The 25,915-nt window shown below is 42.0% G+C and overlaps 1 protein-coding gene across 3 annotated transcripts in view; it reads right to left on the bottom strand.

Moving 5' to 3' along the window:
- The window catches only part of SDK1 (sidekick cell adhesion molecule 1), a 395,504-nt gene extending 371,598 nt beyond the window's left edge, over positions 1 to 23,906 (bottom strand). For 2 of the 3 annotated variants that reach the window (XM_064673194.1, XM_064673196.1), the window contains exons 1-2: positions 23,583 to 23,692; positions 21,932 to 23,303 (exon numbers count right to left, since the gene is read on the bottom strand). In XM_064673194.1, coding sequence (XP_064529264.1) covers positions 21,932 to 22,391 — 460 coding nt within the window. In that variant the 5' untranslated portion in view covers positions 22,392 to 23,303; positions 23,583 to 23,692. Of the gene's footprint in view, positions 1 to 21,931; positions 23,304 to 23,582; positions 23,693 to 23,731 lie in introns of those variants that run through there. The other variant, XM_064673195.1, reaches the window with a different exon arrangement.
- Positions 23,907 to 25,915: the final 2,009 nt, after the last annotated feature.

Here is a 25,915-nt window from a genome sequence, read left to right as displayed (position 1 = left end):
CTGCCAGCAGGGTAAATTACTCAGCCTTCTTATCCACAAAAGTGATGTGACTAATCTATTACTGCTGTTAACAAAACAAATCAACCACACACAAAGTATTGTTTCATCCTCCAGTAGGTGAGGGCTAAGGTCTTTCACTTAATAGAAGTACATGGAGTTTTCTGCTTCAGACTCTCTTTACCAGAAAGGAAAAACTCTCATAATTTGTTCTGAAGTTGAGATTTCTATTCAACCACTTCATTTAACGTCAATAAAAAGGATAAATTCTAGCACAAGGCAGGAGGTAAGTAATCAGATTGGCTACCTGGTGACTATTTAAGAAACGCAAGAGATTTAGGAAAACAGAAATATTTTGAATAAATGCAGTTTCTCATGGTTAGTTCTCTTAAAATTGTAGCTTTGATGTTTATCTGTAACAAACTATTTTTAAACTAATTGAGTTGAACTCCCAAGTACAATACTTTGGTTGCTTTGATGCCGCTAGGCAGGTAGATAAACTGCACTGTGCCTCCTTCACTGCTTCCTCCAGACAGTCAGAGATCTATGAAGGATAATACAGAAGACAAGTACCCATAAAACCCTGACCCTGTTAATGTTACTGGGATTTCAGCTGCATATTGAACATAGTAGAGGATGTTGCATGAAATATTGCCTTCCTCGAAATGTACAGACCATTTTCTGAGATCATTTTCTCTTGAGAAGATAACTGGATAGCCAACAAGCCATTAGTTATCCAAAAAGCTTCCTGTAAGTCTTAGCTCATCAAATGCTTCAATGGGTTAAACATGAAAACAAAACCAAACATGTTTTTCCTCACAAATCAAACATGTTTTTCTGACCAAAATCAAATGGATTATGATAACCTTGCATTTGATTAGTCTATACCGGTCTTGGACTGAAGGGAGAAGAAAAATCCAGTTCACAACATGAAAAGGAATGTTAAAACATCATCTTCAGATACCTCTTGCAAATTTTAAGTTCTTACTCATACACTGAACTGTATAAAATCCTTTTCTTTCCAACTTAAACATACATGGCCTCACACAATGCCCTGAAGGTATTTTTGCTGTATGCTGTGCAGTTATTACCCCAAATATTCTCTAAGTCCCTGGACTGTTCTAGCACAGGACAGGCTGAGGGCACTTGGGGTGTTCAGCTGGAGGAGATTGAGGGGAGACCTCACTGCAGTTACAACTTCCTGGCACTGAATCCTGCTCTGTGGGGACCAGGGACAGGACCCAGGGAATGGCCTGGAGCTGTGTCAGGGCAGGGTCAGGTTGGATCTCAGGAAAAGGTTCTTCTCCCAGAGGCTGGTTGGGCACTGACCAGGCTCCCCAGGGCAGTGGGCACAGCACCAAGGCTGACAGAGCTCAAGGGGCATTTGGATGATCCTCTCGGGCAGAGGGTGTGACTCTTGGGGATGGTCCGACTCTTGGGGATGGTCCTGTGCAGGGGCAGGGGTTGGACTCGATGACCCTTGTGGGTCCCTTCCAACTCAGCACATCCTGGGATTCTGTGGTCATTTAGGCTGGACCAAAGCAGCCTCTACTCTGGATCCCTCCGCGGGCGCTGACAGAGATGATGACCTACACCAAACAAGCCAATTTAAATAAACATCTCAATCTCCGGGGAGGGACCCCGGCGGGGACTGACGCCTGCAGCCGCCCCCGCCCGGCTCGGGGTGGGGTCCGTGCGGGGTCCGGGGTCGGGTCTGGGGTCGGGTCCGTGCGGGGTCCGGGGTTTGTCCCGGGGTCGCTCCCGCCCCGCAGCGCGGCCCCGCCCGGGCCTCTGGCTCCCTCTGCCGGGGACGGGGAGCGCTCACAGCGCCTCCCGCATCCCCCGCCTTCCAGGGGCTCTTCCCTCTCGGACACTCGGCGTGTCCCCGCCTCGCCGCCTTCCACCTACACGACCTTCAGGTTTCCTTCAGCTGTCCCTGCCCCAGCACTGGCTGTTCATGTCCCCATTTCAAAGCTCCCCGACACCCGTAGCAGCAGCAAAGCTCCGTAGGTGACAGAGCCCCATCGGCCCTCGGGGGCTCAGGGCACCCACGGGCTGCACATCCCTTGGCACCGTTCTCTCCCAGAGCTCCAAACCTGGACCCGGTCCAACAGGCAGCTTACTAACTCCAGAAGGTTTGAGAACTGAAGCACAAAACAGCTTCACAGTTTAAAAGGAATCACTGAAGTCACACAATGAAGGATGAATAAACAAGCAAAGAATTTCTAGTTCCCTTGAGCTTTCCCTCTACACTTGCAGTGTTCACAAAAATTTAGGATTCCAAACTTCATACCTTGGGTCCCTGACCTCCTGGCTTGTCCTGAAATGTGGGCTCCAGTCCTTCTCCAAGCAGCTGTCTTTGGCAAACATATGACCTCCTATTTAATAAAAAAAAAATCCCATTCTAAAATACTACACTTCTGCTCTTCTCTTTTGCTCCATTTCAGTTTTTTAAACCCCACTCCATCTTTTTTCCTCCCCCAATACAAATTCCTCCTCCTCCCTGCAGATAAGCACATCCAAACAGCCTTCTTCCAAATTAAATATCTGTAGCAGTTCCTTGGGGAAAAAAACTCAAACCCTACAAGTCAAGGTAACAAAGCAATGGAATTTTTCTTGAGCCACAGGTGAGATTTCCTTAAACACTGGAATTTCCTACATTCTCTAACTTAAATATATTTACTTTCTAACTGGACTGCAAGCATTCAGTCTTGCAAAAGCAATGCTTAATGCAACCACTATGGTTGGACTTCAGGCTCTGAAAACTGGAATTTTTTTCACATCACAGTTTTATCTTAAGGAACAAGTTATTGGTGTTTCCTCCCCAGCTGGGCAGCCCTAAGGAACATATATTGGGGGGAATGCTGGAGTGTGTTGGCTACTAAGCAAACAAGCTCAGAACTAAAGAATTTTTATCAGACATCTCTAAAAGATCTCTGACCTAAACATGAGAATTGAGAACACATCAGACTAGAAAGAATCAAGCTTGAAAGGAGCATAAAACTCCACCACCATCCCTGACTGAAGGCTGCAAAAGTGCTACTGCCTACAGAAAATTGTTTTCATGTGGGTTTGTTTGGCTTGTTTTTTTCTTTTTTTTTTTAATGAAGGTCATAATTGCCAACTCTTCCTCAGCACTCTTATGACTTTCCAAGTGGTTTCCCAAACTTGGCTGAGTAATCCCTTGAGGATACAGTTTGGATATTTGTTTACTTCACCAACAAAGGATAGCTCGGTTCACTTCTTTTCAAATTTCAATGCGAGCAGCACAGGCTCATCAAACCCCTGAAACAGAAAAGGCTTATGGATAGCAGGTGTCCAAAATACCATCTACTCTAGCAATCTGGAGTACTGGTAGCAGCAAAAGCAATTAGACTCTGAACTCAAGAAAATTCTGTCTTTACAGCCCGGATAGTTAAATAGTGAACAGATTGACAATGGAATCTCTGGAATCTCCCTTACTGAGGTGCTTAGAAAACAGATTAAATAAATATCTGTCAGGAATTGTGTCGGTATGATTGATCCTGCCATAGCCTAAGAGAAAATACTGTTGAACTTTTGAATCCCCTTCCAGCCCCCCTGCGTTTTTCTTCTCTTTGAGTCACTGAATTGCAGCATCTGCATCATTGTAGTTTAGTCAATTTATCTTCTGAAAGCACACTCAAAATTAAGCATATTTAATTCAGTCATGAAGAAGCAGATGATCATAAAAAGCTCACACAGCCTTATGGTGACAGTGGGGAAGAGTTAGCCTGGAAGAGTGTGATTCCAACAAGGCAAGGGGCTCAGAGGCAGGTGTGAGGAGCTGGAAGGTTGTGCTGGTGCCAGGAAACTGCAACTAAGCCAGAGAGCTGTGTTTGCCATTCCTGCCACTGATGGAAAAGGACAACAAAAGGAATATTGACTGCCAATACTAAGGAAGTCTCTTTACTCCAGAGCTCACTCCATAACAGGGCACTGAACATGAGGCAGTGTCCAGCAGCAGCCAGGGCTGGCTATTCCCAAAGGGAGAGCAAACCAGGAGCCAAGTGTGATCCCAAGACAGGGGCTTCCCTCCATGCCCAGATGCAGCCCCCCAGCACCTGGAACACAACAGGCAGAGGGAGGTGCTGGGAATGGAACCCACTGACAATCCCAGACAAGTCAGGGACACCCAGGGAGAGCAGCCAGAGACAGAAAGAAACAGGTACAGAGACAGGACACAAGTTCTAAAGCACATCCCAGGGACCCACCCAGGAGACAAGGCACTCACCATGCAGGGCTGAGATCCATCCAGCAGGCAGGGAGTGAACACCAGAGCTAAGCTTAAATGGAGCTCCTGGGCCCAGGGGTGGAGGGTGTGGGTGGAGAGGAAATTAGGACCTAATTTAGGACACCTGATCTTCATGTCCAGTGAGAGAGGCAGACACAGGTCAGCCACAGCCACACCCCTGCAGTCTGTTCCTCCAGAGAGCTGCTAATCCTGATCACCTGAAGCTTTTACCTTCCTAAATGCAGACCACTTGTGTGAAATGAAAACCAGACTAGAGATGTCAATACAAAAAAAAAGGAGATGCCCCAGCTACAAAGATAAAATACGTAATAAAAATTCAGTGATGCTGACAGTTTTTGCATAAATATTAAAATTAATGGCCCAAAAGTACAAGAAATTCTACACACCACTCAAAAACCTCAAAAACATTCTAGAGCAAACAAAGCCAAGCAAGGCTAACAGGAGGTTTTCCATTTACTAAGAATAATTTGCAGAAACTTTTCATTAAGAAAGACCTCAAAATGACTGAGAGTTTTTTTAATACAAATGATGATACAACTCAGTAAGATAAAGCATGCTTGACTTGTCAATAATATCACTTCTCATGTAGTTAAAATTAGCTTTTGCTGAAGTACCACACTGAATTTGGCCTATAAACAGAGTATTCATTTCATTAGTTTTAATAAAATTGTATGGAATCACTGCCCAATGATTTGAGGATGGAACTTAGCTAAATGAAAACCATAATCAAACCAACCTTCCAAAACCAAGAATAATGAATTAATTTTTGGGAAATGTTCTTCATTATCAATTTCTAGCAAAGAACCCTTTAACACCAAGAGTCAGGTCAAACTGTCCATAGCTGTCTTTCCCTGGCTTAGCAAGTATCTCTCTTGTTCCTAAGATAGAGAAAAATGTCTGTAAGGGAAGGCAGAAGGGTACCTGTAACAATACTTAAATGCTTCTAAGGTGAACAGAAAGCACTTAAAAGTGAAAGCAACTATTTTTAACATATCCCACCGTTTAACATCTAACAAATGGGTATGTACTACACCCAACTCTTTGACAGCTGCTTGAGGCAGTTCAAAATCACAAATCCAGCTCTAGTGACAGCTGAGAAGAGCTCAGCACTTGAGATTCTCAGAAGTTATTATCAACAAGGAGTAGAAAATGCTAAAGGAGAAGAGCAGAAAAGGAGTAGAAAATGTAAGGTTAGCTGAAATACTTTAAATTGTACACATGACCCAGAGGGCAGGGACAAGATCACAGAACTTCCCACTTGAACCAAGTGTCCCTGCATTAAGCTCTGCACTATTGCTGCTGCATTATTACAAGTTACCTGAGTCAACTTTTCAACTCAGAAGTTATCTCTGCAGAGCCCTGTAAAATGGGAGCAGAGGTAGATCAACAGCTTCAATAAGTTAAATTTCAAAAAAAACCAAAAAAATGCAACATGGTGGCAAAAGTTTCTTTTGTTTTCCTAAAGCTTTTTTAGTTCATTTAGTTCAAGCTTTTCATTCACTGGCTCTGCACTAGTAAAAACCTACAAAATTTGAATTTATCATCTAATTTTCCTTCATTTCCTAAGACAATGTTTTGCTTATATGTGGCTAAGCCTTGGCTGACAGATTAAGGGGCCATTTCCATCAATCCTTTAAACCTGTTTTGTGATTTTTTTCTTCTTTCTTGATACAGCTCTACCTTCAAAAGAAAATAATCTCAATTACTTCTATACTAAATATCCTTTTATATATATATATATAAAACTACTTAAAATACAAGCATATGTTTAACTGAGCTTTGCTCTTCTACTGACAAGCATTTATCTGCAGTTTTTCCACCAGACCAAACGAGCCCCAAAGAAGTGCTGTCTGAAAAGGAACAAACACACAATTAACAGAACCTCCAAGACCTCTTCAAGCAGCTGCCTGCTCATAACGCAGCTGAACACCCCAGACACTTCTCAAAAGTCTTCTAAGTATTCTGCCATTGAACACATTAATTTTCCCTGCCAAGTGTACATTTTTCTTTAATAGTAACGAGGTTGATGTCAAAGAACTGAAAATTATATACCATATGTCACACCAGAAGCAGCTTATGAAGATTAGCATATTTATAAGACAAAAAAATGCATTTTAAATAATGCAAATATGAAAAAAATCTTTTTATTTGTAAAAGCATTTTTTTCCCAAATCAACTTAAAGGATGCTTTTCTACTTCCCTTTTACGAGATCAAAGAACTTAAATTCCATCCTGTAGGAAAGATCTTAGAGAGAGTAATATCTGATATCTTGCAAAATGCCAACAATCAATAATTTAGCCTTCAAACTGTAATTTTAGGCTCTAAACAATAATCCATTTTGTCCAAGATAAAACAGAGGAGTCAGTCTGTTTGAATGGCTCAAAACATTCCAAGTCGAAAACCATGTAGGACAAGACTGAACACAGAACTCTAAGTTTCTAACTAAAACCCAGTATTTTTGACATGAGCCTATTTTTGCACATTTCTATCTCAATTCATTTAGATGAACTTTCTAAACCAGCCCTTTTCAAACTTTTAAAAAGCCCATTCAAAAATCTGAAAAGCAATGGGAATTGAAGATGAACAATTAAAAGCAATGTGTTTTCAGCAGATGACCACTATGCAAATTAAAATGTTATTTAAAACAAAACTAGTGGAAAATTAGCAAGATATGCTTATTGTTATTATGGCCATTAACTCTCAAAGCAGCCAGAAAGTCAGAATCATATTTGTCTACCTTCCAAAGACATGGTTCTCTACAAAGTTGATGCACTACTAACATGTACTTCAATGTATTCCACATGAATTTTGTTATATTGCTTTTGTTGATAATACATAATTTATCTAACCTAATTTAACATAATTTAGCTTGTCAGAGCAAACTGTATGCTAGTTAAATACATATTTTGCCTAGCAGGAACATCAATTTTTACACAACAATCATCACAAAAAATAGTTGCAATTCCCCGACAAAGTTTTCAAAAGGTGAAAACTGACTAAAAATAACTTTGGATCAATAATCAGAAGTACCAAAAAAAACACTGTGAAACTCCTTTGGATGATGAGGCCAATTTTCCCCATTACTGTGGCATTCATTTTAAAAGCCCACAGCTGCAAATATCAGATTTTTCTATTATTACCACTGCCACATGAACTAGTCAATATGATCAAGTCTCTAGTAAACTCTGATCAGGCCACCTTCAAAGATTTGGTTCTTCTGTCTTCATTATTCTTTTCACTTCAACTGAGAGCAATCACACTTTATGACGCACCACTAATAATCTGTAATAGAATTAATCGGGTGGTTTCCAGGAAGTAAAGCAGCTACAAGAGTATTTTTGTTGCACAGTTCTTTTAACGTACTATTCATAGCTAAGAAAGTACTTTTAATTTCCCTAATTAGCTGTTCAGTAATACAGGAATATGCTAATTAAAATCTATTTTTCTTCTCTTAAAATATGTCACACTATCAAATAGATATGAGAAGTGAGTGAATGAATGACATTTGCAATTTCAATGCAATATTGACACTGTGCAAGTGCTTCACCAGCACTCGCTCCGACTATTTTGCCCTGAATGAGTTTGCAGAGTTAAACTGTTCAGAACTTAATAAACAATTTGGTAGATGATGCATGAAGAGAAAGAGGATCCAAGGTGGCCAAATAGTGAACAAGACACTGAAGATAAATCACAGAATCACAGGATATGCTGAGTTGGAAGGGACCCACAAGGGCCATCGAGTGCAACTCTTAGCCCTGCACAGGCCCATCCCCAAGAGCCACATCCTGTGCTTGAGAGGATCATCCAAACACTCCTGGAGCTCTGTCAGCCTTGGTGCTGTGCCCACTGCCCTGGGGAGCCTGTTCCAGTACCCAAATACCCTCTAGGTGAAGAAGAACCTTTTTCTAACACCTGACCCCAAAATGCCAAAGGATTCCTCTGCCATTCTAATCACAGCAATCAAGTAAAATTCTCATACCTATCTCCAGAGTTACATACTAGAAGTGTTACAAAGAGGGGACCCAGGCTATGGTATGTGATAAGCAGGTGCCCTTTTAAAATAAAGCTTTGGGATGTGCCATTCTTAAGTATCACAACAGCAATCCTTGTTTGATGTGCAGAAACTTGTGGCTTCCATGCAATCCCAAAGGTTCCACGTTCATTTAGATAAAGAGGCTGGACTGTCTGGCACTGGAGGTGCTGCAGGGTGACAGGGACAACTGCAGGGGCCTCGGGATTCCAGCAGAGCTCTGCCCCTCTGAGCCCCAGAGACCTGCTCTGAGAAAACCTCTCCCAGAGCCCTCGGCTTTCAGCTGCTTTGCCTTTTGAACTTTTTTTTCCCCTGTACCTCACAGTTGTGAGATTTGTATTCTGTTCTCTGCCCAGATGGACAGTATCAGGAATTTACAGATAAGAACTCAGATCCTTCATCCTGCAGTGTGGGAAAAGCCATTTCTGCAGTATCTCTGTTTTTTCCCAAACGGGATGTCCTTTCTGCTCACCAAAGTCCCTGCACTGGCTACAAAAGAAATAAAAAAACAACCCAACACCACCAGAAAAAACCAACCAAAGGCAGGGGGAAAAAAAAAAAAAGGAGCAGGGGTAAGGGAAAGCTCTGGGAATATGGGATGCTGGTTTTTATAGGAAGGGGTTTCTACAGAAAGAAAGAGGATACATAAGGAAATAAAGTATCTTGAATTCTATTAGTGATTTTTAAAATCACAGCAACTAGAGGAAATCCTTTTAATTTACTTATTTGCACTTTTTGGGAATCACCTAAAAGCTGTATAACTCTAAATAATTTTGTTACTAAGAACACATATCCTTCTTTCCTTGGGATCTAGTTAAAGGAAAGGCCAGAGCTTAGAAAAAATACGACCTTTTTAAAATTTTGGGATCTACACATCTGCAACAGCCAAGTACAGTAAAATGCAACCCACAATTCACTGTTGCTGTTTCTGTCTAGAATACCTTCCTAAGCAAATAGCAAGACTTAAGACTTGGAAAAAATATCTAATTTTATTAACTAGCTCACACATACTTCAGTAGAAGACTGAGGATTATGGCTTTCTTTTATTAAGTTGGGGAGCCATCACATTGCTCTGTGCAACCTGGTAAGCAACACTAGTCAAAATGCACTACAGTTGTTTTGCTTACTATATACATAAAGATACAGTCTCATGTCTTGTCTTCTGGTTCAAATAAAATTTCTGTTTAAAAAAACTTTCACGGTTTTGAGCTTTCCACCAACCTGATTCTGTTTATTTTCTTAAACCTCTTATGTGGAGTCAAGATATGACATAAAAAAAACCCCTAACAGCCCCAAAAAAAATCAACAAAAAAAGCAACCCGCAAAACTAAAAACCAAAACATGGGACTCCTTGGCTTTATTAAGAACTGCTATGAAAGCTATATATCCCCAAAGCCAAGTATTTCATCATAAAATCCTTATATTGCAACTGACTTTTTACCTGGATAGTGTATTACTTCCATTACCAATCTGAGTGAGGGGACAGACTAATTTTTCAGTTCCTGAAACCTGCTGCAGAACATCCTTTTTCACACACAAAATTCCTCACATTTACTCAGGTTCAAAAAAAAAAAAATAGATCAGAGTGACAGAAAGAACAGGAGAGCAGTTTGCACACTGACATTGAAGAAATTCATTGGAATGACTCTGTATAACTTCAGCAGTACTTATTAACAACACCTACTACACATGTCAGTTCTTCTACCAAAAAAGTTTTAAAACCATCCCAACACAACTGAAGCTTTTAAATGTCTACAGGAAAACTATTAAGAATCTTGGAATAGCAATACAAATGTTGAAAGCTTACCCTTCAGAGCTGTTTAAAGTGTAAATCACCACGTCAGAGAATGTTTCTAACATATAAACTTTACAGAATATAGGCTAAAAATAAAATCACCTGGTTTTATACATCATGTTATTATATTAGTATAATTACCTCAGTTACCATATTTAACCAAGTTATACAAATCTTAACCTCCCTTTTTATTATATTAGTTTAAAAGGTCAATCTAGGGCTCACTGCAATTAAGTTAGTAACTTTTGCAAGTTATAAAATATAAAACCTTTCTGTGATACGTGAATATGTAATGATGCACTTGATTTTTTCTTCCCCACAAATTTAAAAGAACACTTAAAAAGTGACCAATAGTTATGACAGACCATCCTTTACCAAGAACTCAAAGGGAAAAGGCTTCAAAGAGCTTGAAACCTGTTGCCTTCAGCTGTTTCTTCAAAGATGGTTCATCTGAAAGCACCAATTCTTTGTTTCTGACAGAACTGCTTCACACACGGTGATATGAAAAAGCACCACTAAGTAATTGAAAAACCACAAGTGTTCTGCCTCTAACATGATTACATTTCACAATGCAGATTTATGAGATTTGAGATCTCCATTTAAGATCATGCCACTTCATACAGTTTCTCTCAGTCAATCTACAAGGTACCAAATGAAAATGCATTTAGAGCTGCAGTCGTGCTGGTTTGGGCTGGGGAGGAGTCAGTTTTCTTCACAGTAGCTGGGATGGGATGGGACTGTGTTTGGGATTTGCGCTGAAAAAAAAGGAAGTGATGGTAATATAGAGATGATTTTGTTGCTGCTGAGCAGCGCTTGCACTCAGTAAAGGACTTTTGTGCTTCTCACACTGCCCTGCCAGTGAGTGGGCTGGGGGTGCACAAGGAACTGGGATGGGACACAGCCAGGAGAGCTGATCCAACTGACCCCAGGGATATTCCAGACCATATGGGGTCATGCTCAGCACATAAAGCTGGAGAAGAAGAAGGAAGGGGAAGACATGTGATGGCATTTGCCTTCCCAAGTCCCTGTTCAGCGTGAGGGAGCCCTGCAGGGCTGGGGATGGCCGAGCACCTGCCAGGCAGGGGACGAGGGGAATGAAAGCCTTTTGTTGCCTTGTTTGCACACACAGCTTCTGCTTTACCTGGTAAACTGTCTTTAGCTCAGCCCACGGGTTTTCTCACTTTTACTCCTCCAATTCTCTCCCTCATCCCACCGATGGGGGAGGAGAGTGAGCGGCTGCTTGGTGCTTAGTTGCCAGCTGGGCTTAAACCATAACAAGTCATAAATACAAATTACGCTTAGAAATCTGAAATTCGGTTCTATATATGCATTTAAATCACAAAAATATTCCGCCTACAAAAATCAGAACGGTAAAAGAACTTCTGACCAGCATCAGAAATAGGACTTCAGAAGCCTTGAACACACTGAAGACTTCAAAAATCCCCAAGGTATCAATCACTACAGACAGTTCTTCATATGTACAGTACATTCCACTTGCCAAATTACTACATGAGCTCTGAATAGCTGTGTCTTTGCCTTGATGCAGCACTGAAACAAGCAGGCAAACACACAGCTTTTTCAGCATGGAGCCATTTCTTCAGAATTTCAAGACATCTGAGACTGCTGGATGCCTGGAAAAGTGACTGAGAGCTGCAAACATGTATAAAGTCGACATTTGCCTTTCACTCAGAATGTTAAGATTTGACTGAATTATGAGAAATCCATATCTGGCAACTCTAGTACTGGTGTTGGGAGCTTTTCAGTCAAGGCAGTCATGTCCTCAGAACAGCACTAGCTCTAGTCTTGTATTTTCAGCAAGTATTTTCTGTCTTTCCTGGGTTATATATATGTGTCTCCACTGTCTTTGTCACATGTTAAAAGTTCCAAGAGAACTCTTCTGGTAAACATACAGATATGGTTGTTAATGAGATGAGTGACAACGAGGTGCACTGCACGTGCCCAAGACCAACACTCACTAATTGGTTATAAAAAATGTGCAATATGCCATAATTCACCAAAGCACTAATGCCTAATCACTTCATGCTGCAATGAATTCCAAGTAAACATGAGTAATTATGCCATTAATTTTAATAAAGTGACAGCTAACACTTACTCCACTCTAGTGAACATTTGCACAAAAGTTGGTTTATCAGTATTTATAAAGTCCAGCAGCTCTACAGAAAGACACTTAGAACATTAAGAATCTTTTTTAAGATTTGTTCTTACATGTAGGAACATTTGTTCACGTTAAGTGTGGAAATCCAAAATTACTCAGCCCTTCATTTTTTACAGACAACATAAAAGCTTTGATCTCATTTGTCAATGATATGGATGAAAAGTATCCATCTCTGCCCGTGGGATCAGGATGGTCCAACTGCAGAGCCATCCTATCTTTTCTAACTGCCTGCTCCACTGTTTGTTTGTTCTATAGTGGGTATAAAATATATATTTGGGTAACACAAGACACAGCCACATCCAGTGTACAAAAGCTGAAAATTATACTCACAAGAAACCTGAGTGGGATTGACAAGGCATCACTTTAATTATGTTGCATTTACATAGTGAATGTAACGTTAAATTACCAGCACTTAAAACTTTTGAGTTTGACATGAGTGCCATTAACTCAGAATTCTCAACTGAAGAGTCAGAAAAATATGCATAAATATTTGACCCATTAAATGCTAATAATAAATCACATATAATTAATTAAATCTGAGTAAGATTGCTATCAACACTAGTACCGAGGAACTTGAAATAAAGATGTTAGGTACTACATAAACGACTTCAAGAGAAGTTTTCAAAACACTGATCTTGCTTTCTTATTCATTGCTGCTACAGACTTGTGGATAAATGGGAGATTCATCCTGAGAGTAACTTGAAATTTTTCTGTTGATGATTTCATTAAACAATAGCATCACTGGCCTATTTTGTAACTGAATTAAGGTAGAGTCAATTGACCTATTCTCCCATTTCCATGAACAGGAACACCTAAAAGTGAAATTTTAGCCTTGTTCTCTGGATTAGGAGCACTAGCATGATCAGGCTCTGTGAACAGGAAACACCTTCTCTCAGAATATAAATTTCATTAAGTTACTATATAAAATATGTATTCTTTTCAAGAGGATAAAAAACCCCACTGACCTCTCAATAGTTCTTAAAAGCTAAGAATCTTGAATACTAGTTCCAAGAGAGAAGATAACACAGAACTTTAAAACAGAAGTGTAAGATTAAAGGAAAACAATATTCTTTCTAGTTAAAATATGATATTTTAGAAAATTATGGTTGCACATTAATTTAAGAATAATCCACATATTTTTCATTGAGACACATCCAAAGTTGCTCATAAGTAGCTAACTGTTTGTAACAAAACAAATTCTGAAGAGAATGGGAAATTAGTTGATAAATTTACCTTAAAATCTGGCATTTGAAGTGCCACGTACTTAAACGGTTTTTAAAAATAATTTCAGGCACTCCATTTTCAAAAACAAATCTAACTTCTTCATGGCAATAAAAATGGCAAAAGGTGGAACACAGGAGTTACTATTCTTGATCTCTTGCCTCAGTCTTATCCAACATTTAAAAAACAAAATGCTGGGATAATCTACCATTAAACAATCTTCCTGCTCATCTGTTCTGAACAAGGCCCCCAGCACAATACAAGCCCTGCTTAACACAATGCAAGTGTCCTAGAAAAGCTACTCCGTGTCCAGTCAGAGGATAAGGATGGAATCTGTTCCACATTTCCCATGGAGAATCAGAGGTTTTAAGGTGTTCCTTCACCCCTTCACCAAGAGTAGGCATTGCTTGCATTACAACAGCAAGTGGGAGCCCTGACCACAGAGCAGAAGCACGTTGTGGGAGAGGCTCTGTCACCCTGGGACAACAGGGTAAGGCAAATTGGGGACAAGAGTGAGACACACAGATGGACACCCCCAGGAACAATGGGTCAGTCTTCACCATGGACAACACTATTGCCAGGGCATTAACAGCTAAGCTACTGGAAAACTTCATCTGTGCATCATAGGATAAAACAGAAGTGCCAAAGAGTTTCTCCTAAATGACAGGAAGAAAGCACAAGGGTGCTGGTTTGCAATGTTCTGTTAGCACAATACATTAGAATCTAAGTTTATTCAACCTCTTGATCCTGAAGGAAAGAGTCACAAACAATCTGCAAGAAAAGTCTGTTGTGCCTCTACGCTCACAGATTCAACAAGACTTAAAATGACACTTCTCAGTACACACATTTAGAAACACTGATGGAGAATTCCCATTCCCTCCTCCCACCACCTCAGTACTACAGCACTGTTCACTTGCCGTGTGTTCCATGTTATGATAAATGTGTTATCTTTGAACTGCAAGTATGGCACAGCACTGTATATTTCTTTTCCAGTCATCACACCCCATTCAGTTATTTCAGAAGTATTTAGTCATGACTGGCCTTTGCACTTCTTGACAGGTAAGAAATAGGAAACAAGGGATGTTCATTCCTCAACATGCAAGGAAGGCAGCAATGATGGTGTTAGTACTGAGTCTGTGTTTAACATAAATACTGGGTGAGAAAGCAGTACCAGTTTGACGAAATGCATTTTTCTTAAGTGTTTAAACATTTGAAATATTTGCACTAAAGTTCCATTGTTTTCTTAGCACCTTCCCTTAAAAGGCAGCATTGCTAAAGAGCTGATTTCCTATGAACTCAATGCCAAAACCACATATCAAAGCCACAACATTCTGGGCTAATAAATATACAGAGTCTGACAAATATGAATCTGAGGATGAAAGCAACATCTACCAGATCTTCTGATTCTTTGTGTAATAATGAGTAACAAACTTCAATTTCAGTCTGGAATCAATGTAGGACCATTTGGGCAACACATACTGGGGCTATGTATCATTATTCTCTACTTTCTGGTCTGAGAGGGCTGTACTGAACAAATTATTTTTTAGATAACATGTTAGACCTAGGAGTTTATTAGAAAAATATATGGCTTATAGCTTAAAAGACCATAAAGTGGTTTAAAGAGACTTAAGGGACAATGATTTATCTCCCAGAATCAACTTTCTCTTCAGGCTGCTGCAACAGAGCATGGAAATGTGAAAAACAGGATTAAGGAATCGAGTTATCTGCATAAAAACAACAAATGCTTTATTGTTTATCAAAAATGACACTTCAGAAGTTATCTGGATGGTGTGATGTAAGATTTACAATCCACTTCCACATTTTGTACAAAGTGGTGTTAAAGACTTCCTTTAGTCAGAGCTGTTGGAGCTCAGACCACCCTTTTTACCTGCTGAATCTGTGTATTAGATACAAACATTAAGAAGTAATACCAGAGATACAAAGCTACAGAACTGAGGGATCAGGGGATTAAGGGGAATATTCACATTGCTCAACTTTAGCACTTACCTTACATGCTCAGGTCAGGAAGACTCCACCTGACAGAGGGAGAAACTCACTGAAAGGTTCTTTCAGAGGAAAAAAAAAAAGTTAAGTCTTCTAAACCACCCCCCTAACCTATTTTCTACCCAGGAACAGCGGCCTCCACATATTTGTAAGAAGTCAGGCAGTGCACATTCCCTTGTGTTTCGTCAGAGTTGGAAAATTCTCCAACAATTTGAACCGATCTGAGATGGTTGGCAGGGTCATGCCCCCGGCCATGACTCCCATCACCTCCTTTGCATTGTCCCTGATGCTGGTGTGACCCCAGGCTGAGCCAGTTCAGGGAGCTCAACAGCTGAAAATTAACTTTAAAAACACTTCCCTTAAAAAGCCCAGATCTACACTTTTAATATTAGCGAGGGTGCCGTTTATATTACACTTCAGGGACATTCCACAGATAAAACATATGATTAGCAACAGACTAGTATATATTCTGGTAACAGCTTTGTTATTTCTCATAGAAAGGACAGAAAAAAAAATAGCTCTTAGTAAACCTAAAATACTATATACTCAAGATACCATATACAAATGCCATGTATGTCTAGAAGTTAAGAATCTGTATAATGAGGAGATCCTACAAAACCACTCATATATGTTTAAAGGTAATGAAGTTATTCTGCACATTAAAATAAAAGGCTCTCCACTTTTCAGCCATGTCTCTTGAACTCAGACCTGCAAGTGCTACATGAACTAGTTCCTACAGCATCTCTTGGAGTCTCCAGGGCTGTGATGTTTCAAAGACCATGTCTGTAAAGGAGCTGGAAAGTTTTACTTAACTGTGTGGGCAGATATAACTCCAGAAAGCCCAACTTCTTTGGGAACAGACCTTTCATGGAGTGATATTTCTGTTCTGCATGAGCTGAATGGATGGTGAAGGGTTGTCTTTGAGGCACGTGGAGCGAAGAGTCTTTATTCACTAGAAAATACTCACTTGATAGTCAGAAATAGAAACCAAATCTCACCAATTACTTGCTTTCCAGCTGTAATAACTGTAAGTAGACTAATCCAATGCCACGCTATAGCTGCTAACAGTTCTTCCTTTAGTTCACACAAAAGTCTTCTTGTGCTGAATTTAAAAGATTTGAAGCAAATGAAAGATGGAGCCAAGCACTGACAAGAAAACAAACTACTGAAAAACTAATCAGTGAGCAGTATTCAGTCTCTAGTTCTGACACAGACAGTAAAATAGGAAGTATCAATTTAAACTTGATCATAGTGCACATGCATAAAGAATGTACATTAAAGATGCAAAACTTACCTTAGTTCAGGCATTTTATAATCTCTGCACACATCTTATAAAAATTATCCTACTTATAAAACTTCAAGAAAACACAATTTTGAAGATACCAACAAATCATCAATTTGTTCCTTAAAAACTGTTTAAATACGTATTATGTATGTACATATGCAGAGGGAGGAAGAAAGGTCTATTTCTGTAATGAACTCAGCATGAACAAGATTTTGCTCCATGAGGAGTCTAATTGCCTCTAGTCAGTCCACAGATTCATTACAGCAAAAAGGTCCCAGTGAACCAAATAACTAGTCCATTCAGAATGTGATGTTCAGGTAAAGCTGTATAGAAAGTTCATAAATGCACGAAAACCTTGTCTTTGAATCAAGAAAATGTTTCAGACTTGTACATCTGTGGTGGAACAGTAAGACAATAAAAAAGTCTCTCTGAGTCATACAAAAGCCCAAGCCCTCCACTTAACAGCTTCCTAATAATCCATTTTAAGATTGTTTATTAATATTTCTATGGTTTGTTTAATCAATCATTAGAATATTAGACAATATTTTCCTCTGTTATCCAAAATACATGACTGTGCAGAGAGATGACAGAACCTTCCAGAACAACCTTTCAAGGACTCTGAGCCGTGGACACAGATTTGCCTTCTGTTCCTCTCAAGTGATGTGAAAGCCACACAGCACAACTGCCACAGCCTCTCTCTCCAAACCCAGGTTGTTCCCAGTCTAAGGACCTCCTGGTAAAGCACGGAAGCAGCGTTGATAACCATCTCTCATTTACAGCTTCCCTTCAGCTCTGACAGCACCTTTACACTGCACCCTGGAGAAACCCTCTCAAACACTGCATTTAAAATGTTCACAGATAAATACTCACATCTCTTTGAACTTGCTTTGGGAAGTCTTGAGAATACGTAATTTTCCAGCAAAACATAAACATATCAAGCAAACCAAGAGTTACCACACTAGACACACTGAGAAGTCACAGGATCCAGCCACAGAAAACTCCAACTCTCTCCACCTCGTTGCTATTTAGACTGGGCTTGTCTCTGCTCTGCCAAATCAATTTGATAATTATTATAATTACATACACAAGAAAAATCGCCTGCTCAAAAACTAACAGAAAACGCTCATCTAAAGAAAGGAAACACAAGAGGTGAATCCAATACAAAATAATAAGTTTCCAATAAACAGTAACAGAAGCCTCTGGAATTAGAAATGCTTCATTCTACATTTAATTCAGAACACTTTTTACTTCCTAATAAGTATTGCCCTCACATTTCACCATCTCTCCATCTCTTCCAACAACCAAATACTCTGTGCAAGTTCTTTATCATCTCTGCACCTAATGCAGTTTGAAATTTGCTTGAAAATGCTTCTTACGCTCTGCATAATTACAATACACCAGATCAAATATTTGAATTAAAAAAGTTGGGCCCTGGAAACATTTTCATCTATTTACCATGACATGGCTTCTGTCAAAGCCATTGGTATCGATACCACCTTAAATGTATATTCAGGTATGTGTAGAATTCTGAATTACAGATTTGATTAAGCAGCATAAAAAGATTACACTTCCATTGCTGTTATGCTAAGATAAATCAGACAAGCTTCTCTTTCTTAATATTTAAAGATACCAGGCTCCAGCTGGAGAAGCTTAAAGCTTTGCACTGCTTTTATCTATTTTAAAATCTTTCTGAACAACAGCCATCAATCCAGAGAAATATATTTTCTAAGTATTCTTTCATTCCTCAACAAAAGACAGGCATTGGGAAGGTACTTAAATCCATTAAGATGCATGTAGAGCAGCCTCTAGCAACTTCCAACCTATTTAAATAAGCAGACTTTTTCTATTTCCATACAAATATTCCAGTAGTTTAGTAAACATTTTGTAGCTCAGTAGGTATCAGTGTTTGTTAATCTCATACATAAAGCATAAATTCCAGCCCTGTGAGGGCTCTGTGTGCTCCCAGGACTCTGCCCAGGCATGCAGACCATGGGCCAGACGTCTCCGTGGGATGATGATGCTCCTCCAAGTACAGGAGTCGGTTACCGAGTCCAAATGATTCACTTGTACCATCACCTCTCAAATTCTAATTTGATAATTACGGTGATTACCCATTAGCATCTCATCATTTTTTGATGACACACAATGACTTGAGGCTAACTAGCATCTCAAGCTCAAATTTAACAAAAATGCCATGAAAAGAGGGCCGATGGCAGAGACCAGGAGGCACAAAGAGCTGAGTAAACAAAGAGATGTGCAACAGTTTTGGGACTCTCAGAGGTTCATTCTCCTGAGAAGCCCCTGTTCAGAGATGGGGCAGGGCAGTGAGTGGGGTGGGACACACCCTCAGTCTGAGGGGCCAGGTCTGGGAGCACCATTCCCAGCTGTGCACATGGAACAGGCCACAGCCTTTGTCATCTCCACATCTCTTCCACCCAGGAAGTCACTCCCACAGTGAGAAGGTCAGCACTAACAATCCCAAGGTTTGAAGAGAATCCTTTATTACTCACGACAACAAACCACTGTACATTTCATACTAATTAAATTCGCTTTGGAAAGGAAAAAGAAATCAAATAAATTTTTATATTGATTTATGTAACACGACTCCAGAAGACAGCAAAGCTGAAGAGCTAAGTACAAAATGAATTTAAGAGTGGTTTTATTTACAGTTCGCCTCTAGATCAGCTTTCACTTGCATGATCACTGAAGTTCAGAAAATAGTCAACCAACCTGTTGCAGTTGAAACTCTTTTCTTCCATTCACCTTACAGGAGAAGATACTTAATCTCAACCAATTTATCTAATCTGCTTCATATGAACTGAGGACCTGCATTTCAGTACGCCTGAAATATTTCTTACTCCTTTAATGGTGAAATAGTTATTTTATTAACATTAGCTGGTTATAGCACAGTAATATGATTCATTCAAAATAGCCATGGCCCATATATTTAAAATGTTCATTTTTTTATCATATAAAAAGATTGAAGTCATGTAATTCTCTCATGCATATGACCACATCATTCCATTAGAAACTTCTGTGGCTGTAGCAGAATTTCCATTTTCATGAAGGACTTTTATAAAAACTGTCATCTTCTCTCTAAAGTAAATTTTTGCATAAAAATGATGAATGTCTTAGAATCCATTAGAATTCAGACTGCTAAAAGAACCGTAAGTTATAAATTAAAACAAATTTCATGAAACCAAATAGAAGCCCTCTGCATCAAGACCTCCATGGTGGTTTATATGTGAAAGAATTCTTAAGAGGATTAACTATAATTTGTATATTCTGCATTATATAAAAACTAGAATAGTTTTATTTTGCATTGTTCATGTCTTCTAAACTCCATACTCTTATCTTCACCAATATTTCTCAGAAATAATGTATCTTATTCTGTTCACTTCCCCTCCCCCTCTTAAATATTGATGGGTAAAACTAACTTGGTGTTAGGACTTTTCTTTAGGATAGTTTGTAAACACCTCATACCTCCCTGATATACACAGTACCTGAAATTGATAGTACTGCAAATGCTGAGTTATCTGGAAGATGCAATTGAAAAATTATTCTATACTATGTGCTAAACAAAAGTTTCAGTTCACTTTTAATTCAATTAGATGACCGGTTTACTACTAAACCATAGAAAACTGTTTTTATATGGCATCTGATTTCCGAATCACTGGCACTTAAAACTATCTTTTAATAATTTTTTTTCATTTTTAATGTAAATGTCACTAATCATCAGCATTTACCTTCAAAAATGAAGCATCATACTGGCATCTATCAACAACAACTACCAAAAGAAAAACACAAAAAGTGATGTGAATCTAAAATTGCAGAGATAATTATGTCAGGTATGGCTTGTTTCAGGATAACAATACTCTGTTAGGGCTTGCAGGCCTCAGCAGAGGTAATTTGGGAATAGCAATGACAGCATAAACAAAGCACTGAGAAAGGTTTATGAGGGTGGAGTCCATATAAAACACTGGATTAAATCTCTTCTGTATCCTGCGGCTCCAAACTTTTGGAGGATGCAGCAGTAAACCCTGAGCACACAAACTACAGCAGACTTGGCTTCCAACCCCTCTTCCTCAACACACGAGCCCCATCCAGTTATTAAAACTGAATGCACCGTTGTTCCCTATGAAATACTTGAAAACAAAGAACTAAAACACAAAGCCCATTCCCCTTCATGGGGTATTAACTTCCGCTTTTAATAACCAGCTCCTGGTCCCACACGACACAGCCCTGCATTGTCCAGCACACACCACTTCAGCCAGACAATGCTCCCAGCAATAAAACTCAGCCCAGCAAAGAAAGTGAAAGCTGCGTTTGTTCAGCGTGTTATTTGGCGCAGCCAACTGTAATGCTTCTGCCTGCCATTTATTGTTTACTCTCTCAAAGGATTATTAAGAATTAGGCTACATTTGGCGATTTTTTTCGAGAGGGGAATTTACATGCAAAGTGACTGACACTTGATATTTAGAGTCTATTGGTCGACTCTGACCCTTCGTTTACAAGTGACTCATTTGACTGCAAGGATCTCTGATGTGGAAATGCTCAGATACGAATCAATTGCAGTTTTTGTCTCGGCTAAATGTTACTTGGCAATCCAAAAGAAATGAACAGTGCCGAGACCGAGGTTCACATAGAATAGTGCTCATATGTTTAAAGAATTCCTTTTACATGCCCGATTTAGTTCTAGTCGGAGGATTTATGACTCCCCTTCTCCTAATAACTTATCTCGGTGCACGGCGTTTCAAACACACACACACAGACACACACACACACAGACACAACCAGCAGTTAACTCTTTTGCTGCCTGAAAGAACAGCACGGATGTATTTAAGCAAATAATAAAAGCAGGTTTGGTGCCGATGGGGCTTTTGATTCTCTGTGGGAGGTTGGGATAGGGGAAAGATAGGACGAGAAAGGGAGAGAAACATGTAGGTACAGTTTGCAAATCCCTGTTCCATAAAGAAACGATTGTGTTTGAGAAAAGACCATTCCTACATGAAATCAGCTCAGTGAGAATTCTGCAGTTTACCTCTGATAAGGATAAAAGTCAAAGGGTTTCTCTGTACCCCAGCGAGATTCCCTTCCTCTTAAAAGGCAGATGCAGCATTTCTATAAACAAAAATGTCTCTAGCCCTACCTTGTGCCAGTGCTTGCAACATGTGGAGCTGAAGCAACAGAAACGCCCACCATCCCCGACAGAAGATGAAACAGAAGTTTAACTTTATCATCATTCCGCCTCGCCTGCTATTCCTTCGGGCAATAATTTCGCGATCCACCTTTCTTTCAACCGCTATTGCCTCACTGATCCCCATCGGATCCGACTGCCCGCCACTCCTGACAGCGCTTTGGTCATTGCTCATTCCGCACCGCCGGGCCGGGCTCCCCGGGGTGGGTCGGGAGCCTCTGCCCCGCAGTCTGGGGGGAAGCGAAGCCCCCGCTTCCCAGGAACGGCGGGCTCTTTGATTTGTGCTCGCTGTGCCTGCAAGCCGAGAGCTGCACTCCGTGTGCCTCCCGCTATGACAGTCGCCACCTAAGTCAATGTTTCTTGTGGAGGTATTGATTGCACCAAAACAACCAGTCAGAAATGTGAAACACATGTTTCTCTGCACTGTCACATCCGATGCCTTCAGCAGAGAGGGAGTAAGTTTATAGGCGTCAGTATTTCACTAAATCCGGATCCTTCAGCACATCGCAAACAGGAACAGGGAAAGACTGATCCATCGTAGCCACCAGCAGACAATCCATCGAGAACCTTTCATACCGCAACGCTGATGGAAACTGTTACCCCCGTGATTTTTATGAAGCGTGGTGAGTTTTCCAGCATGTGTCCCATTCTCCTGTAAAAGCCCTCCAATGGAAGTGTTAAATTCTCGCAGAAGGGGAAAAAAAAAAAAGCGTCAAGGAAAAAAAAAAACTAATTGAAAGTATCTCGTTATTCCTTGCGCTGAGGATTTATTTCAGACAATTTCAAGATTAGCCATGCAGACAGAGTAGTCTCCAGATATCCCCGCAAAGCTCTGCATAGTTTATATTAATCCGATTTTCCTTGGGATACAAATCTCTACCGTCAACAGAAGGGTTTGAAGGGTCCTCGAGCAGGTAAATTGAGCAGCTCTGGCTGTGATTCCAGCTCGCCGTGCAGTCAGTCGGCCACAGGCCAGTGCCAGTGTCACTTGAACTCTCACGTTCAGCCGGAGGTAGGGAAAACCTCAGTTGATCCCGTCTCCCTTCTCGGAGGCTGGTGCCGCTCTCTTCCTCGCAGGGAGACCACGACAAAAATCACCTCTCAACATGGAAAAGCGCTTTTTTTTTTTTTTTCAGGCCGCCTGCGGACGCAGCAAGGAAACAAACGCTCAGCTGGACAGTGTCCGGGGCGGGGGGGGGAGCGAAAATCTCCCGAAACAAACAGCAACAAGGTGAAATCCTTCCCGGCTCTGCTGAGCCCTCCGTGCTGATGCAGCCCAGGGATCCTGATGGTTCTTCCTCCGAGCGTCTCTCGCTCACAGGCGCTGTAAACACAAGGGGGAAAGCGCGATCACAACAGCGGCAGCGGCGGCAATAAAACCCCACCAAAAAAAAAAAAAAAAAAAAAAGAAAGAGAAAGCGCTGTAGGTTTTACATTTGAACAATGCATCGGGTATCGTTTCAGTCCCGCCTTCCGTAAAGAGAAAAACTTTCCTGGGAGACTCCCTCCCCGCCCCCCCCCCCCCCCACCTTGTTAAAAAAAAAGAAAGAAGTAGTTATAAGAGAAGTGCACCCAGGATAAAGGCGAGTTAAAAACAAAGCACCTAAGCGCCAAGTTGATCAAACACGAGCCCCGTCGGCTCGCTCCCGCCCCCGAAAGCCGCCTCAACTTTTCTGGTCGCCGCAGGCGGCGGGGACGCGACCCCCCCCGCGCCCCCCGCCATCCCCGCCCCGCGTCCCGGCTCCCCCGCACCTCCCTCCGAACCGGCAGCGGCGCTGCTGGATCACCTCCCGGCTCCCCTGTGCAGGGCTCTCCCGCCCACTGAGCCTCGTCCCACCTTCCCCTGACCTACACCTCCAGTCTGGGGTGATGGCGGGGTGTGCGTGTCGGGGGGAAGGCGCTGGATCGGGGGCTCTCTGTATCTGTGTGTGTATCTGTCCGTGTGTGCATCTGTGCGTGTCGGGACTGGGCGGTGGGGGGGGAGGGAGTGGGGTGGGCGGCATTTCAGTGCAGGTTCCACGGCCGCAGGAGCGGGGACACAAACACAACATCCCCTTCCATCCCCGCCGACGCCGCGGGACCTGTTCCCCCCCCTCCTCCGTCCCTCCATTGCTCCCCCCATCAATGGCCGGGCCGCTCATTGGGCGGCGGGTGCGCGCGCAGGGGCCGCGCGCGCGCGCCGAGGCGGGAGCGGCGCTGTCCCGCGCCCGCTGAGGGCACCCCCGCGGCACCCGATCCCCGTCCCCGTCCCTATCCCCATTCCCATCCTTGTCCCCGTCCTCCCCGTTCCCGTCCCTGTCCCATCCGTCCCCGTCCCCGCGCCAACGGCCGCGCGCGCGCTCCCGGCGGGTTCGCTCCGCCGCGTCCCCGCGCCAACAGCGCCCCCTGTGCGCGCTCGGCGGTGCCGCGGGCGGGGACGCGCCGGGCCCGCCCGGACAGGCCGGGCTGCCGCCGCCTCACCCCTGGCGAGCCCCGAGGGGCCGCTTCTCGCCCGCACAGCGGGCACGGAGCAGGAATGCGGTGACAGAGCCGGGGGAGCCCCGAGGGGCGAGTTTGAACCCCGTCCCTGCGCGCTGTGCCGTGCGGGGCTGAGCCCGCGGGGCTGCCGCGCTCCCCCCGAGCGCGCCGCGGCTGTGCCCCGCGAGCGGAGCGAGGGCTGGAGGCTGGCAGAGCCGAAGCCGGAGGTTTGGCCGCAGGTCCCCCTCCTTCTGCCTTTCTGCCGGGCTGTGCGTGGTGATCGAGCCGTGCAGCAAACACTGTACATTATCACACCAATTGCAAGGTCATTTTTTCCCGTCATGAGCAGCTGAGTGTCGGACTGAGGTGTGTTATCCAATAAAGCACCTTTTTCCTCAAGCCTTTGTTATTTTGCAGCGTAAAAAAAAAAAAAAAGGAAAATGTGTTCACTGTTTGCACCCCAGCACATGCAGATGACATTCCCTGGTTCCCTGGCAGCGTCTCCCGTGCCCAACACTCGCCCCTCACCTTCCCTATCCGAGCCATCGCATCCATCAGCATCCAAAGCTGATGGGCAGCTTTTCCTCCTGACCCTCCCTTTGTATCTCACAGGTACATCTTGTCTGCCAGACTCCCACCTACGCCAGTCCCTGCTGCTTCCAATATCCAACAGGTTATTAAGTTTTAGTACATCCATTTTCTGCCCACCCTTCATCCCTGTGTGTGCCAGCTTGTTCCTGTGTTCATGAAGTTGCTGGACTTAAATCCTTCTCCTGTTCTGGCACCTTTTCCGGTAACTAAGAGATATGAGCTGTATTATTCACCAGCCGTCTCTTCCTCGTGGTAAACAGAGTGAAAACAGCGATTCTGTTGAGCCTCTCACGTCACACTTTCCTTTTTTTGTGCACAGACCACATGAATAATTATCTACACATATCAGGACCCAGCGTTTATGATTTTCCCTTCAATGCGTCCGTTTTGAGAACAATGCAAAATGAACCCAGATTGTTTTGATCTGCATTCAGAACTGACCTCAAGGAAGTAACAATCTGTTTGTAGCTCCCATTGCGCCATTAATAGTCATTAATTTACTGCAGCATGAAGAAACCAGTAATTTTGGGTGGGACTGATTTGCCTTAACTGAAAACGGAAAATATATTTAATTATGTGCTGGGTGGTTGTTATTTTTTAAGGACTGTTAACAAAGGAGCATAGGGCTGCCCATGGAAATTTTAGACTTCAAATTCAATTTGGTATCTAAGAAGTTCTTTGGTGCTTCCTCGTAAGTTCTAAGGGAGGCGGTTTGCAGTGGTTGTGATATTATGGCCTAAAGTCTGCTGAAAGAGTCATTGTCAAACTGTTAAAACCAAGATGCTACAAAGGAGAAATACTAATTTCTGTAACCTTGTTTAATTATAGTGAAAGTTTGTGTCATCTTGGAATTATACGTTTTCCTTGTAGCACTTTAAATCTGTTCAG

The sequence above is a fragment of the Pseudopipra pipra genome, chromosome 16 (genome assembly GCF_036250125.1).
Source record: "Pseudopipra pipra isolate bDixPip1 chromosome 16, bDixPip1.hap1, whole genome shotgun sequence".
NCBI classification, from domain to species: domain Eukaryota; kingdom Metazoa; phylum Chordata; class Aves; order Passeriformes; family Pipridae; genus Pseudopipra; species Pseudopipra pipra.
Note: the sequence above shows the minus strand (reverse complement) of the source record. Positions and strands in the feature narration are given on the sequence as shown.